At 38.1% G+C, this 17,563-nt stretch overlaps 1 protein-coding gene across 6 annotated transcripts in view; it reads left to right on the forward strand.

Annotated features, from left to right (window-relative positions):
- The window catches only part of ANKIB1 (ankyrin repeat and IBR domain containing 1), an 83,431-nt gene that overhangs the window by 16,623 nt on the left and 49,245 nt on the right, over positions 1-17,563 (forward strand). For 4 of the 6 annotated variants that reach the window (XM_017817711.1, XM_017817712.1, XM_017817708.1 and 1 more), the window contains exon 2: positions 15,107-15,375. In XM_017817711.1, coding sequence (XP_017673200.1) covers positions 15,188-15,375 — 188 coding nt within the window. In that variant the 5' untranslated portion in view covers positions 15,107-15,187. Of the gene's footprint in view, positions 1-11,774; positions 11,872-12,245; positions 12,266-15,106; positions 15,376-17,563 lie in introns of those variants that run through there. The other 2 variants (XM_017817709.1, XM_017817710.1) reach the window with 2 other exon arrangements.

Here is a 17,563-nt window from a genome sequence, read left to right on the forward strand (position 1 = left end):
CCTAAGCAAAATTCACATTTATTTTTGAGGATTGACACTTTTTTTTACAAGTCAGTCTGAAATAACTTCTAAAACAGCAAAGGACTCTTACCAGTCTTTGTCAGACCTACCATAATTTTTAATTTATGCTATAACCCTTCCAAATCTACAGAGCTGGAAAAAAAAAAGGTGTGAGTTTTGCTTTTTGTAGTTTTCTAAAGGCTTGTTTTGTATTTTTGCAATTCTTCTTTTTCTAGCTTAGAAATGTAGCTACAAAAGGTTAAAGTTTTTACTTTCATATTCTGCTGTAGAAGCCAGGTAATTTTTCAGATTTTCAAATTACATATCAATTGAACCTATTATCTCAAGTACACATTGGCTCCAAGAATCTATTATAAATTTTTGAGTACTGAACACTATGGATGCAAGGAATAAGAAGGCTCATGAGTAAATATCAATGATGAAGAATTCTGACTTCAGGACAAGGTCAACCACTTAATTGATGGACTAAAAAAATTTCTTCCCTTAGCAGATTATTCATTGTCTAATTAAGCTTTTTACAGCTCTTTCTGTAATAAATAGTTCTGACTGCTATCAGGAAAGGTAATGAATTCTATCAATTTTTGAGGTTGCCATCTAGGAAAACAGTCTCTCTGTAGCATGCAGAAGAAGGTAAATGCAACTTCTGCAGCTCCTCAATATCTTCTAAACTCATTCTGGTGTTACATCCACAGAATTCCCCAGGAAAGGATATCTGAGATTTTTCCAGAAGTTCAGCACCATCCCGATCCTTTCTTATTAATTAAATTTCAATCTTGTTAAGCACAAGGATAGGAGCCCTTACTGTCATCAAGGATCCTTCATTTCTTGGTACTCTAAAACTTGCTCTCTTCTATGAAAAATCATTGACTATTTCACGAATCTAGGCACTAGTTTTCATCCAGAAACTGCTGGTCTACATCTTTACCTTTTGCTGTCTCAAGTAACCATTTACCTAGGTCAAACATGTCTTTGACACAATAGTTTTGGATCATCAAATTTAGCTGAGATTGTATCTTGCCCCAGATACCTTTGACCAGCCTTCTGGTCTACCTTCCCTTAGCTTTTAGCCCACCTGTAAGATAATGTCCAAAGAAATGTCTTTTTGTTTAATGAAAATTGCTGTTAAAAAAGAAAATTTTTAAAATACTTTGAAGGATTAATAATTTGATTATATAGGCTGGTTTTATAACATATGATATAGCCTCTGTTCTAAACCAATAAAACAAAATCATTCCTGGTTTTCTGCAATGATATTGCAATTATTTAAGATGAAAACCTACTGCAAACTGGTTGGCCTTGATCAGTACAAATGCCATTGGATTTGTTGAAGCACAGATGCTCTTTTATTGTTACGGCACATTTCTGCATGAACAGGGAGTTTTTTGTTTTCAGGCATAATAAGAAATTGAAACAGTGGATGTGATAGTGAAATGTTCCAGCAGACACAAGATTTAAGAATCTGGTGACCTGAATGTTGTAGTTGAGAATATAAAGAATGGGGTTTATATCAAAGTTTTGCTGTTTAAGAAAGACTGTAACAGACACATGTAACAAGACTTTTAAAAGAACAGTTAAAGAAAAAAAAGGTGTATGTTCACTGATATTCTTTGGGTGTGTGAGCTGAAGTGTATGCCAGGCCAGAGTGAGCAGAAAAACTCCCCAGTTTATGCTCCCAAACTTCTCAGCAGTATTAGCTGTGAAAAGAACAGAGAAAAAGTGAAATTAAAAAATTCTTTTATTTCTATCATAGAACATCTGCTTTATTTATTTGTGAGTTACATTTTTAATATAAATACGAATTTTAAAGCACATTTTAACATATATTTTTCTTAAGCTTGGCTGTCAGGAAGGGTAGTAATATTAAACATAAGTTTAAGTTTCTCTTTGTTTCTGAAGGAAGCTTTCTTGTCCTGACTGGAGCATCGTATTGACAAGTAGCATAGGTACAAACTAACTGAAGAAGTTTCAGCAAAAGAAAAGTCATTATAAGAAACTTATAGTCTCAGCCATTTCCTAGAAATAACAAGTGCCAGAATAAGGAATGTTTGTTCAGGACAATCACAATTCACCTACTTGTGTAGGCCCTTCATTAATATGCCCTTTAGTTAAAATAAACACCTACTAGTTTTGCCTTATTTGGCTTGCATGACAATGGCCCATGGATGATGAAAATTTTGAAGTGTCCTTTCTCCTTTCTTTTTCACTTTCCACCCACTGCCTACTGCAGACAGTTTCCCTTTGTTTTCTACATTTTTCTTGCTCCTGGCAATCCAGCCAGGCTTGCTGCTCTTTTTCCACTACCTTATCTGGTTGCCAGCAGGAGTAGTGAGAGCACAGGAGAAATGGCATAACTGCTGTTACTGTCTTCTCTGTCTGGCTTCCTCGTGACCCCTGGATGTGATCACAGAGACAGCTCCACTAACCATCAGGCACCATTAGCTCTCTTATGATCCCAGTGTCTGTACAGCTACTTCTGGTTAAAGTTTCACATAAATAGTTGACAAACTTGTCAATTAAAGTAATAAAGATTTTATTACTTGAGTAAAACAGAATTTTTTTTCAGACTGGTTCTTGAAAACTTTTCTAGTATTAAGCCTGTATAATGTTCAGTTTTATGCAATTTTGATGCCAAACAGGTCAGATTTTGGAAAAATAAGGGACTCTAGTAGTTTGCATTTCTCCTTATACTGTTTCTTGCCTTACATAGGAAAGGCCAGTAATAGTATTCCACAAAAAACAGCAGTCATTTGTATTGTATTAGTGTCTGCATCAGTCACTAGGTATGTTGATTATGTTAATAGGAGAACTTATAGAAGAACTAATAGAACTGCATGGCCAGCAGGTCGAGGGAGGTGATTCTCCTCTACCCTAACTCTGCTTTCGTGATGTGACACTTGGAACGCTGTGTCCAGCTCTGGGGTCCCCAGCACAAGAAAGACACAGATCTGTTAGTGAGTCCAGAGGAGGGCCACAAAAATGGTGAGAGAGCTAGAACACCTCTCCTATGAGGAAAGGCCGAGAGAGCTGAAGTTGTTCTGCCTAGAGCAGAGAAGGCTCTGGGGAGACCTTGTTTCAGCATTTCAGTATTTAAAGGGGATTTTTTTTCAGAAAGAGAGAGGCTTTTACCAAGACCAGTTTTGACAAGGCAAGAGATGTTGGTTTTAAATGGAAAGGAGGTAGGTGTGGATTGGACATAAGGAAGAAATATTTTATGATGCGGGTGGTGAGGCACTGGAACAGATTGTCCAAAGAAGTTGTGGATGCCCCACCATTGGAAGTGTTCAAGGTCAAGTTGGACAGGACTTTGAGCAGCCTAGTCTACTAAAAGATGTCCCTGCCTATGATAGAAGGGTTGGACATTATGATCTTTAAAGGTTCCTTCCAACCCAAACCTTTCTGTGATTCAAGCTCAGGTTGCTTTGGGTTTTTTTAATAGCTTTGTTCTCTCTCTCTGTTTTCTTTGGCTTGATATTTATCTTGAAGCCAAAAATCATTGTCATGCAACAAGGTTGTGTTTCATTTTAATTACACTAGTGTCAAGAATATTCTTCATAAATACAAACTGTATGTGACATACTATAATCAAATTTCGTTATCCATAGCCTTTATGTAAATGATTAAACTGTTTGTGTGCAGTGGGAAAACCAGCCAAATATTTCAACAGAGGTGTTCGGGCAAAAGTTTAAAATAGTTCTTCAAGTTATGTGTTTGTTTAAATTAATGTTAGATTAGATCCAATATATCTTTTGCCATTTCCCTGCCAAAGTCAGATTTTTGCCAAGGGATATATTAAACATTTTATCAGAAGTGCAGCAGTTGCAGTTCTGGTAATTTTCTTCTCTACATAAGGTGCAAGTGATGGTCTTTGTCATGGCAGTTACCTGAATGGCTCATTCTTAGTTAGCAGTGATGACTCCTGAGATTCTGGGAACTCGGCACCATGACAAGGAGGTTGCATACCTCTTTGACTAAAAAGAGTTAAATAATTCCTGAAGTTGTCTCTCAGAAATGTTATTAAATGCTTGTGAAATATCATGTAGAAAACATATTTTGCTGTGGGAATCCATCTCATTTTAGACACACAGTGATCTCCTGGATTCTGTGTTTAGACCTTAAATTGAATGTGTTGCTTTGAAGGAGTGCTAACTAGTTAAATTACCTCTTTGTTAAAAGGAAATTGATTTGTTCATTCATCTGAAAAAAATCAAGATCTCTTTGAAAGATCAGCAGGGTCACATTGTCTTTTAGCTTTACGCAGAACAAAACGAGCTCATAAGAATGCTTCCAGGAAACAATAAAAGTATGTGCGTGTTTGTTTCCAGTCCGGTACGTCTGTGAACAATGTTCATCATCTGTCTCTGACAGCTGAATGTGCTTTCTTCACCTCCCACTTGAAAGCATGGAAACAGATACTCCTTTAATGTAAGCAGAGTATATTTTGCAAAGTTTCATCCTATAGATATTTATGAAAAAAATACAATGCACCAAATAGAGATTTACTCATATCACTCTTAAAAGTGTAGCTTGCTTAAGTGAAACTAGAGAACTCTGAAAAAATGGCATATTCCTTGAAATGTTGTTTGATATTCTTTTCAGTGCTTTTGGTTATTTGGATAATAACAGAGAAATTACAGTAAGCGTTGCTTAGTTTATTGAGAACATGCAACTTGTATCAGTGGTCTACAGGTAGAGCACTGTCCTCTCAATAGTGTAGTTATGAGCCAGGAGTCAGTGGTAGGATACTGGGATTGTTGCTTTCCTCTGACAATCTGAAATACAGCATGATATTTTGGGAGACTGGACATTGAAAAATCTAGATTTTGTTTGCTCACCTTTTTACTTTATTTGAAATACATTGTCAGTTATGAAACCATTAGTTTTATGTTGAAAGGCACTGACTTCAGATATTCATTATTTCCAAATGCAACTGTATGCTTTTAGAAAGTGGTGGGATGATGCTTACTCTGTACAGTCTGATTGCAGGTGTCTGACCTTGTGTGCTACCTATCCTTTCATTTTAAGATCTTACTTGTAGCCCTATTGCATATTTACAAGCTCCAGAAAGAGCGTGACCCTACCAACTGATACTCTTTCACATGAAAAAGCTTCCTCAAATGAAGAGACTTCTGCTTCAGGAAGATACTAAGGTTTCTAAATACATAAAGTGTTTTCAGATTTTGCTGTGGAGGAGTGTGCTCGTGAGCAGCCCTGTGTTGCCATCCTCTTTATTTTTGCTTTCTGTGAATATGCCTCGGCAGACAATAAGTTTTGGTTTCAATTTTATCAGTTTAACACCACTGAAAGTGAAGCTGACATTAAAGCTTTTGACTGGCCAGATTCTACCAGAGGCTCTCCAGAGGGTTGTCTTTAGGCTGTAGTGCAGTTTCAAACTTATTTACCTGAAACTTAACATGGCTTTTAAAATTGTGCTAAGCTGAGCAAATATACTTGAAAAATACATTCTGGGCTCAGTCAAGGCCAGGGTCAAGGCACATTGCAAGCTGTTTAGATTGGTCAGTCAAGTTCCCCATAGGGTTTTCTGCATCTCTTTATGTTGCCGTCTTCATTCCTCCTTTCATGTTCTAGCTGTGCTCTGTACCAGTACTGGTTGTCTTTACCTTTTTCTAAGCAGATCAATGTGATAGGAACATGTGAATTTCTTTAGATTTTCTGCTCCATACAGTGTCAGTCTGTGTGTCCCATCTGTCTATTACTCTGAACCGTTGCCTTGGTTGTGGCTTCACTGTGGTTTTTTGGTCTATTGAATCTGATCTTGGAGGGGACACACTCTTGTCTTTAACTGAACTGAGCTGGGTTGTCACTTATCTCACAGTCAAGCAAAGTGTTGCTTGAATGTTTTTGGCAGAGAGGCTCCCATCCCAGCTGACACACTGGGCATGATGTGTGTATGAGGGTAAGGAGAAACTGGAGAAGCACTACGCTGCCTGAAGTGTGTTCAGGTGCTGCCAACATGAGAGGCATTGCACTGGTTAAGAACATTACCAGTCTCTTTTTTCATATTCTTTAGCTTATCACTGATGCCAAGTGTCCTGAGGTGTCGTCAGCTGCTGGTACTTCTTTATATGGGCGCTGGGTGACACTTGTTCACTTCTGCTTGATGAAAAAGTGTTGTCAGCACTGGCCCGTGATACAGAAGTCACTTTTATAGATATTTTTTAAACTGATGTTTTATGCACTGTATCAAAAGTGTACTGTTACTTTAATCAGTGGAGCAGTCTATAGTGAGCTTTTTATGATAAACCAAACAGTGTGCTTGGGATTAAAATGCCGGAACTATCGAGCATGTCAGTCTGTAGCTTGATTAATCTAATAAAATGTCAAACATTTCTTTTTGTTCTTAACCTTCTGATCTAGATAGAGGAGGTCTTAAGGTGGTAGTGTCAGTAGACTAGGTACAGATATTTTATGTTTTAGATTTGAGTAATCCACTTAACCTGCAGATTGAAGAGCTAGCAGTATAAAAGTTCTGCTCTATTTTATGACTGAAGCCTTAAAATACCATTAAGCTGTCAACATACTGTACTGGACAGTGGTTGGGCACCACAACAGGTCTCCCCAGGGAAGCGTTCACAGCACGAAGTGTTCACGGCCTGACGGAGTTCAAGAAGCATTTGTACAACACTCTCAGGCACGTTCTTGGGGTTGTCCTGTGCAGGGCTGGGAATTGGACTTTGATGATCCTTGTGGGTCCCTTGCAACTCAAGATATTCTGTGACTCTCTTATATCACTGAGTAAGCTATAGAAAATGAAATCAGATTATTAAGGCCCTGACAGATGGTTGCATTGGGAACAACTCCAAAGTGTTGTCTGGACTTGACAGAACTTTAAGGGTATTTCCTAAAGAACTTGGGCCTAGGAATGAATTTGAAATGATCTGCAATTACAGTTGAGACTAAAGGATGTTCCAGGACGTAATTAGAGAACGATAACTCTTTTGTTGCATCTTACTAAATGGCTGCTCCCTAAAGATTAAAAAAAAAAAGGAAATACACCTCAACAGATGCTCTTTTTAACTTGTGCTGCTCGATTTTTTTTTTCCCCCTGACTATCTGCAGGGATGCAGTCTTTGTCCAGCTATCACAGTGTACCTTTGATTTGGCTGCACAGTATCTCATCTCTCCTGCTATGTGTAGTTACCTACCCCACAGTGGATTTACCACATTTCATTTAGATGATGAATGCAAGTATTGTAAACAACACAATTAAAATTAATGTAGCAATTACTTTAGCTCCATCTATGCAGAATTTTTTTCTTAAACTCTTTCTAGTCTATGCTGCAACTGCCCCGGTTGCATTCCCGTAAGTGTATCAGTGCAAAGAAAACCAAAGCCATTCTTAAAATCCTTTTTTCTCCACAAATTGGAATTGTGAAAGCAGTGTGTCTGAAAGAAAATACTCTAGCTGGATGAAAAGTCTTTATGCCTGAGTCAGTAAGCCAAAGTCTCAAATTACTAAATTGAGCAATAACTTTAAGCCTTCAATTTGTGGCTACATATGCCAGCATAAAAAGATTGTAACGTAAGTTGCTAGACTATCTATCCCACAAGCATATAAATGAGGAAATAATTAATTCTCTCACTACCCCACACTATGTTTTATTCAAGTCAACTCTCAACATTACTGCCACTTTTCAACCTTGGTATTTAAAGCACAGAGAATGTTATATTGATGATCATTGTATGAAGAGTGAGATGTTGGCATAGCAATTATTTTTTTGTTCTGTACTTTGACTTGTAAAATGTAACAGAATTTGATAATTTTGAGCCCCGTTCACAAATGTTTAAAGTGGCAGAGACACTTTCATTATTTCCTGTTGATGACTTTAGAACTTTTGGCACAAACCTTAGAATATTTCAGCGTGTGACAAAAAAAACCAGACAGCAAAACCAAACAAAACCCTCCACCACCACTTTCCCGTAAGCAATTCCCAAGCTTTGCAAGTGTATTTGTTACTTAAAGTTTTTCAGAAAAGTTCTTCCAGATACAAGTATCCAGAGAGAACTATTTTTGCCCATTAATTAAAATTTGGCAAATCTTAAATCTTTACTGTAAACACATAAAAATTAGATTTAGCCTAACCTTTTCTGCTTAATCTAAATTGTAGGCATCTGTGCCAGCCATACATAAAGCAGGCATGCACATTTGAATGCCTAATTCTTAATTTTGTCCTCCTGCTAAAGTGAGCATTTTTTTTTTGCTTTATGTAGAGGGGAAGGAGTAAATGAGGAAGAGAAGCACTAACAGGGCTTTTTCTGCTGTTTCTGGGAGACAGCCTGGTATTCTGAGAGTTCTTGAACATACTTTTTGACTTGCTTCATTTGTGTTATTCAGTAGTGAGGATTAAAATTACCAACATCCCAACATGAGACTCATCCTAAGCATACCAAGTGATTAGGCTTTCTAAACCACGAAGTTGTTCGTGGTTCCCTTCTGCAATAAATTATGATTTATAATGTAGACTCTGCAGTAAATATTTTAGAAACTCAGCTTTTAAAAATGAGCTGTTCAACTGCAGTATCCAAAGCAAATAAAATAGCTACCTTTTGAGCTAACTGTGCCTGAAGCAGAAGATGCTTTCAGGAATGCATTACAATATTTCATCCTTTTACAAAAACCAGGTGCTTTTGAAAAACAAGTAGTTTTGATATCTCCTTTCTTTATTCTTTTTGTGTAAGCAATTCGTTATCACTTGTCTTTTGAAACATTTAGAAGCCATGTAATGTACACTAACTTTAGTCAATAGTATATTTTATTTTAATAGTATTAAGATTAAAGTATGAGGAGCTATGTAAAGTCTTACTTCTTTGAGCTTGGCTCGTTTAGCAGTTCCGCTACAATGTTTTTATAGTTTACATGACAAGCTACTTAAGAAGTAGTTTTTAAGGTTAAGCTGCAAATTGTGTTCAAACTTTTTAGGGTTAAACTGTGGAATTACACGATGCTACATGTAAAAAAATGGTTGCAAATGACTATTAGAAGCAATCCCGATCTTTGCGCATTATGTAGATAGTACTTTTTTTGATGCAAGACATATATAGCATCTTCTTCTCTTGGTTAAACCTGAGTATTTTTCTACTGATTTTGATAGATTTTCTAAGCAGCGTGATGTCATACAGTCTGTCTCCTTTCCTTTTTTTCATTCCCCAGGATTTAGAACAGCTGCTGTATGAACACGTGCTAGTCCTACATTCAGTGAGAAATTCTGCTTCAGTATTAAAGCAATTTAAATGTAAATTGAGAGAGGTGTGCTATCTCATGAAGGACTTGTGTGTTCAATATATGGTTTCTAAATGCATGTTAGAAGTATGGTGTTTCAAAAGTACTTACCTGATCCCCCTTGTACAATATTTTATCATTCATTACAAATTTCTAGCAAGCACCGTGGCAGCATTTCAAAGGAGAAACTCCTTCTAAAATGCTATTAAGTCATTGCACTTGTCCTTCTTCAAACTCACTTCTGTGATGATGCCCATGGAAAAATCAATAGTAATTGAGCAGCTGGTGCAACTGCTCTCAGAATCTCATTGTTACCTTGCTCTACCAATGTCTTTCTTTATCCACTCTTTTCATCTCGTGCTCAGTGTTCAAGCTCCTATGAGAGTGGCTGTCTTTTTGTTAAATTTTTATAAAGCTGTGATATCAAAGTGTTGCTTTTAGCAGTGCTAATAAGCCCATATAAATTAATTTTCATTGCCAAAGCAGAGAAGTGTAATAGCCCTGATGGAGTTTATAAGAATCTTTCCTTAGACTTCAAGGTGGGTTATGAAACCAGTATTCTGTTTTTTGTTAGGCTGGAACTTCTGTTTGGCAATAGAGTAGTAAATACATTTTCTCATTTTGAATTGGATGGTTGATGTTTGGAATTCTGAAATAACTTGGGGTATATTTTGCAAACTTGCATTTAGTTTTTCCTGTAATCTTTGGTGTAAAATGTCATTATATTTGTGGTTATGATAAATGTTATGCGGTTATGCTAAACGCTATGATGTAGCCTTTCTATTGGCACAGAGCTTGAAGATTTGGTGAATAGGTCTGCCAGCCAAACAAATGGTCTTCTCTTTGTCCTATGAAATTCTATTCAAGTCTCATTTTATTTAGATAAAATACTTGAAAATTGTCATGTTTGTGTGGTCATTTTTGTTCCACTGTAGTGTTTTGTGATACACCACATTAAAAAATAGCCTAAGGATTTTTAATCCTGTGTTTACACAAACAGCAAAGCAAGACCAGTGACACTGACATGGCACACTACCCCTGCAAGCCTGGGAGCTGCTGAAACTGCTTTAGCAACACCTGTGTTCAGCCCCCAGGAACTCTCCAGGTCCCTGAGACTGATTGGCTGACAGCTTCCAGACCACTTCCCTACCACCTGTTTCTCCCCCTTTGGGAAGAAATACATGAGTTACATGCTCTTCACCTTCAAAAATGTGAAATGAGAGGCTGAAACCAAGTTTCCCTTCTCTGAATGCCTGGTTCCAGCATTGGCCTTGTTAGCTTTACTGTCCTCTGAGAATATGTAATGGATTGGAAGCTCTTCATGGAAGAAAAAGCTACACAAAGAGGTGCCAGACCAGGCCCCTTTCAGCCATTTTCAGATCCATAGTTTTGTTGCATCAGGTGATACTTTGTCCTTTTTCTCCTTCACTTGAACTAGAGACTTCTTTGTTGGCAGATGCAGTGGGTCTGTTTTCTCGAAGATTAGCTGAAGACTGCAAATGGGCAGGTCTTGAATATTTTACAGAAGGACACTCATGAGCCACAGCAGCTTGAGAGAGGCAGCAGCTGTCACGTCTTTGTTTCTTCTGGACTTCTAAACACGCTGGGAGCTAACTGTTAGAGCCAGAGTACAGAGACAGCTTCTCCCCTGTCTTTCTGTTTTTCTGCTGGCATGTTTGATTGCAATTCAGAATAGAAAAAATACTACAGTGTGACCCACCAAATTTCTGAAGCATAAAAGTCTAATGCCTGTTGTAGTGTTAAAAGATGAAAGACCTTGTGGATACTGTGTGAAGGTGGCAGGCATTAGTATAGTTTATTGTATCGTGGTTTAAGTATGGAATTGCTTTCTGGGTTAGTTTTGACCCTGTCACTTCTCTCCTTGCATTCTTCCAGAGATGGGTTTCTTGCTATCACATCAAATATAAGCTGTTTGCCATCACCTGAAGGGCTTTCATTAACTATCCCCATTCTATCATCTTTCATTTTATTTTGATAATGTGATGGTTATATTTACATTAGCCATTTGCTAAATTTTCATTACCTCTGTGTTGATTCTAGGTTTTGTGTCGACTTTACTTGTGTTTGTTCAAAGCCACATCATAGCTTTGTCTCATAATCCTTAAAATTCTCCCTTTTCTTTGGCTTGAGATTCATTTCATTTGGAGTCTGGTCCTGTTACAGAAACAAGTTTTTTACTCTTTTTATTTCATTTACCTCACTATATCATGTCTGTGTCATATATAGTCCTTTATTGGGCTCATAGGCTGTAAACTTTTTTAATGAAAGCAGATATCACTGCTTTGTTCAGTGACTTACACAGTACAGTCTGCATATTCCTAAAATTCCCAGATGTTATGGTAATGTGCATAATACTTCAAGCAATGTGCCTACAACTGTTATATTATTAGTCGTTAAAGATGGTATGATGTTCTAATGTATCCGTACTCCATCAAAATGAAACAAAGTTAATCCGGTGTTGTAGTTCACTGATTACAAAATGGAGTCTGCTTCGCCATTATCTCGAGCATGGAGTTAAAAAGCCTTGATGCCACAGCTAGGCTGCTGCGGAAGCCAAGCTACTTGGAAAAGCTCCAGGAGGCACCTAACAAGTCAGTAACGGCAGGCAGACTAGCAAAAAAAGATAAAAAGTTGTTACAATCAAAAAATGTGAGAAGGAGTTACTCTCCCAAATAAGGTATGCCAGGCAGATCTTGTTTGGAGACTGGGGAACTAGCCAAGGGACACTCAGGGCCCATCTTGGTACCAGGTGACCTTTTCTTGGATACTGGTGAACTGGCCAGTGGGCATCAGGGGGCTACCATGGTGAGGGTATTTAGGGCTGTGCCCGGGGACTGTGGGGGGCTGTTCAAGGACTGCCGCAGGAGCGGCTGCCACACTGTTACCCTGCCGCTTTGGCTCTTTCCTCGGAGGATACAAGGCGACCCGGGAAGAAGCCCTGCAGAGATCTACCAGCTTCCAAGCCAGCAGCACTTCATGGTCCTGGTAACTCCTGTCCTGTGCTTTTAACAGTTACCCTTAGCTTTTCCTACTTTTCTGTCTTCCTTCTTTCTCTTTGCTCCTTTGTGTTACAAAATAAAGTTGAACTATTATTTTGGGATCCAGCATCTGGACTCATTTGTGCCTTAATCTCACTTATGGGAATGTTTTAGAACCTGCTTCTCCTCTGCATCTAAGCGGATTGAAATGTACAATTCTGCCTTTTCTGCACAGCAATAACTTGAGCTTTTTAGTTCACCCCACACAGACCCTCATTTCTCCCTGCCTTAAACCCATTTGGATCTCATTTTCAACATCTCAACAGTACCACCCTGTCCCCAATTTCTCTCAGATTGCCTGAGGGCACCATCTTATCTCCTAATACTCTCAATGCTCTCTCTCATCCCTACTTACATTTGTTTAATGCTCCAGTTTTGGACAAGAGGCAGCATGTTCTGCAGCTGATGCAAGCTATACATGTGCTAATTTCCAGAAATATATATATATAAATACATGGCAATTGGTGATGTTACCTTCTAATTTCAAATGATGGAAGAAGCTTTTGTGCTTTTCTTGGTGTTATGGGCACTAGTGGGATCATTATTATTGATTTCCTTGAAGATTCTGATATCTTTCAGGCACTTGCTCTCGTCTGATTTAGTTTCTAGTCTTGAGAGATGGTAGATAGGGATTGACAGATGATAAAATACCATATATTAAACTTTTTAGCAAACTTTACTGAAAATCATTCTTTCAAGTTGTTTTTGAGATCCTAGCTGTTAAAGGTAATATGAACTGCTGATTGGTTAAGAAGAGTGTAGATTTTTTCTTGGGTTTGTCGACTAAAGCCTGAAACGATCCAGTATTTGGAGTAATGCAGGTGATTTTGCATCTGAAAACACATTAATCTACAGCACTGACATCTGTGGTGCTCTCATGCTCTCATCCAGTGCCTTTCTTGAAGAATATAAATATTAGATCTGCATAGTATCTCCATATTTATATTTTAAAACATAGAGATGACAGAAAGATACAAAATTATGCCGAATCCTTAGTGTGAAGAATCTAGGCTTTGGTTTGTGTATATAACTAAACATGTGAAGCGTGTCCATTTGCTTTTAGATGAGTACCTACTTTATGGTTCCTTCTTTAGGTAACTCTGGTCACAGAGGAGAGCATGGGCAAGATGTTTAGCATGTGGAGTCAGCTGATTCGGCAGTGTCATTGTTACCTCACAAAAGCTCAAAATCAGGGTTGCCTTACCAAAATTTTATAGGAAAAAGGAATGAAAATGGAGGCCACCAAGGCCACATCTCTCCTGTTTGAACAGACCAGACTGCACTGGTGAGATTAGGATGAAAGTGGTCTTTTTCCTCCCCTTCATGAGGTGATCTTTAAGAGAAACTATGGAGAGAAATCAGTGCAAGACTCCTGCTGGTAGGATCTCTTGCTGAATGGGATCTGAGCAAAGCCATAGTAAGCCTGGGATGCAGCTTGATACATAAGTTCATCAGGGTAGCTGTGGGAGGTCAGCTCCAAGGAAACAAAAATATTTCATTGCAGGTCTTCCCCAGGTTTCCCCAAATCCTTTTCACATGAATCCATAACCTGATTCCCTTTGATTTTCTGCCACTCTATACCCTTTGGATTCCTCTATTTCTTCTGTCTATAAGGCTGGTGAGGCAGCAGTTAACTGTGTTGAAAAGCCAATGTAGAAATAGATGCTTTGAGATAGTCCCAAGAAGTTGAATATAAGGTACTGGGCAGCTCTTGCCCTGTCTAATTATATCTGCATATACAACATAGTAAGCCTTAATCCCCTAACCTGCTGTGCCTGGCATATTTGGATCCCAGCGTGTGCTTTTTGGAGTGAAAGGTCTGGCAGGGAGCAGTCTGGATGGGATGACTCATGCACAAAAGAGAGCTCCTAGAAGGTTCACTGTGCTACCAGCTGCAGCCTGGTGCTAACACCGCTGTCTGTCCCCCTAACAAAAACCAACATGTGCTCTTTCCAGCTGCACAACCGGATAAGGTTCTGCTGTCCCGTCTCATGAGCGGAGATGCTCTGTCCGCCCTGCCTTTATGCAGCTCAATCTGCTGATTGCCTCCAGGTAAAGGTGAGAGGCTGGGGAGCGTAGCAGCTGGAAAGTACTTTGAAGTATTTGTAAGGTGCAGTTGGTTTGTGCCAGTACAAATGTCAGGCATTGTGTGGCCCCATTCATTTTTGGTCTACATGTAAGGGGTAGATGTTTAAGAATCTGCTAGGGAGAACTATTAAGATGGGGCCATGGTAATTCCTGTGTTCACATGCATTTGTCTTGCTGGCACAGAAGGGTACTGTTTACACCCACCTACACAAGCACAGGTGCTTCAAACGGATTTTTACATTATTTTCTTTAATTAAAAGTTAAACTGATGTCTGCTTTATTACATGCTTTTGAAGAATTTTACCTCCTTGTTTAAGAATTTTACTTTAGATCTACTCTGTTTCTGAAGTAATTTCTAATTTTTTATTAATTTCTCATTCATGGAAATTCATTTTTCATGGCAGTCTTCTAATGCAGATGGATATTGGCAATTTATTTCTTTTTCATGTGTTCAAAGAGTATAGGTAGTGAAGATATTTACACAGAGAGGGAGATGGCACAATTTGTCAGGGAAATAATCTCTGAAGAATTGGGAATTTGTGTGTATTGACGTAGAAGGATTTCAACAATTCATGAGGAGAGCTTGCAGGCCCTATGTTCTTCTTTTTCACCTGCCAATTTACAGTGCTGTAGCTCTGGATGAATTCATCTAGGAAAGAGTGTTTAACAGAATAACTGAAATATTGTTTGTCTCTTTTAGGCTGTGAAGCATGTTACAGAACTGTACAACAAGTGGATGAAGGGGAAAGGAAGAAGTGCCCTTGTTAGCTAGGATAGCAACATGGGAAATACAACCACCAAATTCCGGAAAGCTCTTATAAATGGAGATGAAAACTTGGCCTGCCAAATCTATGAGAGCAACCCTCAACTAAAAGAAACTCTTGACCCAAATACTTCTTATGGAGAAACGTACCAGCACAATACTCCGCTCCATTATGCTGCGAGGCATGGAATGAACCGTATACTGGGGTAAGTAGGGTTTGAAGTTTTGCTTGGGTGTGAATAACTGACTAACAAATGCAAGTGTCAAGTAGGTTATAAACACCTGATGTGTGTGTGCATAGATGTGCACATATATGTGCATATGTATGTGTGTCTTGGACCACAGAGTTTGTAACATGTTCAAGTAGTAATAGAAAACATGCAAATCAATCTATAATCAGAGACTGGTATAAAAGTCTTCAGTTTTATTTTTAGTATCTGTTCTTTTCTTGTAACATTAGTCTTAAGCAGTTTTAGCTTGCTTCCTGAAAACTCATATATCACAGTTCTTTGAAAATAATGACTATTCCACCATTCTTGTTGTGTTTTCCTGTCTTAAAATAATCTGTTTGCAAGATCAGATGGATACCATACTGATTGTAACTACTTCTAGCTGTCACAATATATATTCATTCTTGTGTTATTCAGGCAGGTTTTACTTTTCGTGTTGGACAATAACAGTGAACATTAATATCTTGATAATGAATAAGTTCATTATTACCATAGTCAACATGGACAGCAATCCCTAATGTTAGCTGCTGCCATTCTTCTGTATTTTTGTTAGTGCTCTAAGATCAGTTAAAGATTAGCATCTTACCCATGTCCAGACATTGCAGACACAAGCTATTATCATCTACTGTTTTGTGAAGCTAGTAGCAAACAAACACTGCTAAACCTCTTCTTCAGTAGGTAGAAAGAATTTCGTAAATATTCTCTTCCTTTTGTTGGGAAACAGAACAGAAATAACTACTGAACTGTGTTATTGATAATATTCTCTTCATCTCTGTGTTTATATCTACTGATGGGCCTGTGGTATTCATAATGTTAGTTTCATACCTCATATGCTGTAACTTTACTTGCTATCTGGCCTCCCACCATACATTTTTCCTCAGTGTTTTAGATTCACCTAACAGGTTTTCATGCTTTAGAACTCTTACGTACCTTGATTTCTGCTAATTTTAATCTGTTTGCATTTTCAGAGAAATTTACAATTATGAGATGTCCGTATATTTATCTCTTCATTAAACATTTTAAATATATATTGCCTAAGGAGTCTTTCTGCTGTGCCTTTTGCAATCGGACATGTCTATCTCGTATTGACCTTATTAGCCACCAGCGTGCTTTTAACAAATGTGGATAGAGCCTTTCCCAAATCTTCGTTCGTGAAGCCCAGCCATGATGATGATGAAACATTTTTTAAATATTGGAGAATCTGTAGCTACACTAACTACAAGCTCTAGCTGTTATTTGTATGCATACCGTATAATTCAATTTTTCTTTAAAGGCTGAAATTTATATTATTGTAAATGGATACAAACTGATGTGTTTACAGCTTACTGTGTGAGATTTTGTTAAAATAGAGTAGTGTGGTGCAGTTATTAATCCACCTTTTGCATAATAAAATACATTGAGTGAGATATTCTGGGGTGTTTAGAAATAACCTATCTGTCAATGCTGAGGCAAAGGGACAAACTCCCTGTTCCCACATGTATGGTGGGTGGTGACTGTCCAAAGAGGCAGTGAAAGCACAGACACCAAGTTTGCAGTGAAATGGAGCTGGGGACATCCTGGTATAGTGATCTCAGAAGGGACGAAACAAGAAACTGGAGAAGACGTGAAAGGGTCATGAAGCAAAACTCCTGACTTGGACAAACTTGGTGTAATCCAGCATGAAGAATACTGGCAGAAACTTAAGCCAACAGAACTTTCTCAATGATTTCAAGCTGCACAGTTGTTATGCAGCGTCTGAGTCATCTGGTTGCTATGCCTTTCATCCAGCATTTACATCCCAGAAACTGGATCAAGATGTAAAAATTTGAATATTTGCAGTTAATTTCTTTTCACAAGACTTAGCAAGAATGTGTTAAAAAATGCTAGGATTATTTCTTGATCATTTTTCTTGAGTATCATAGAAAACATAAGTACACTAGGAATGTTGAAATAAAAAACGGAAAACAGTTGACATTCCATTAATGTATAACTTTTGTTTGGTCTGCAGCCCTAAATAATGCTTACCTGACATATCAGTTTGTTTTAGCAGAGCATTTAATGTTTAAAAACCAAAAATCGCTGGCCACAGCTAATGAGCAGAAACAAAAATTTTCAAAGCACTTGATCTCTGGTTGTCTCAGTAAGCTCATCAGAGAGAGGAGCCCCCTGCTCCAAGGCTGGCACA

Source organism: Lepidothrix coronata, unplaced genomic scaffold, assembly GCF_001604755.1.
Source record: "Lepidothrix coronata isolate B3197 unplaced genomic scaffold, Lepidothrix_coronata-1.0 Scaffold62, whole genome shotgun sequence".
Taxonomy (NCBI): Eukaryota; Metazoa; Chordata; class Aves; order Passeriformes; family Pipridae; genus Lepidothrix; species Lepidothrix coronata.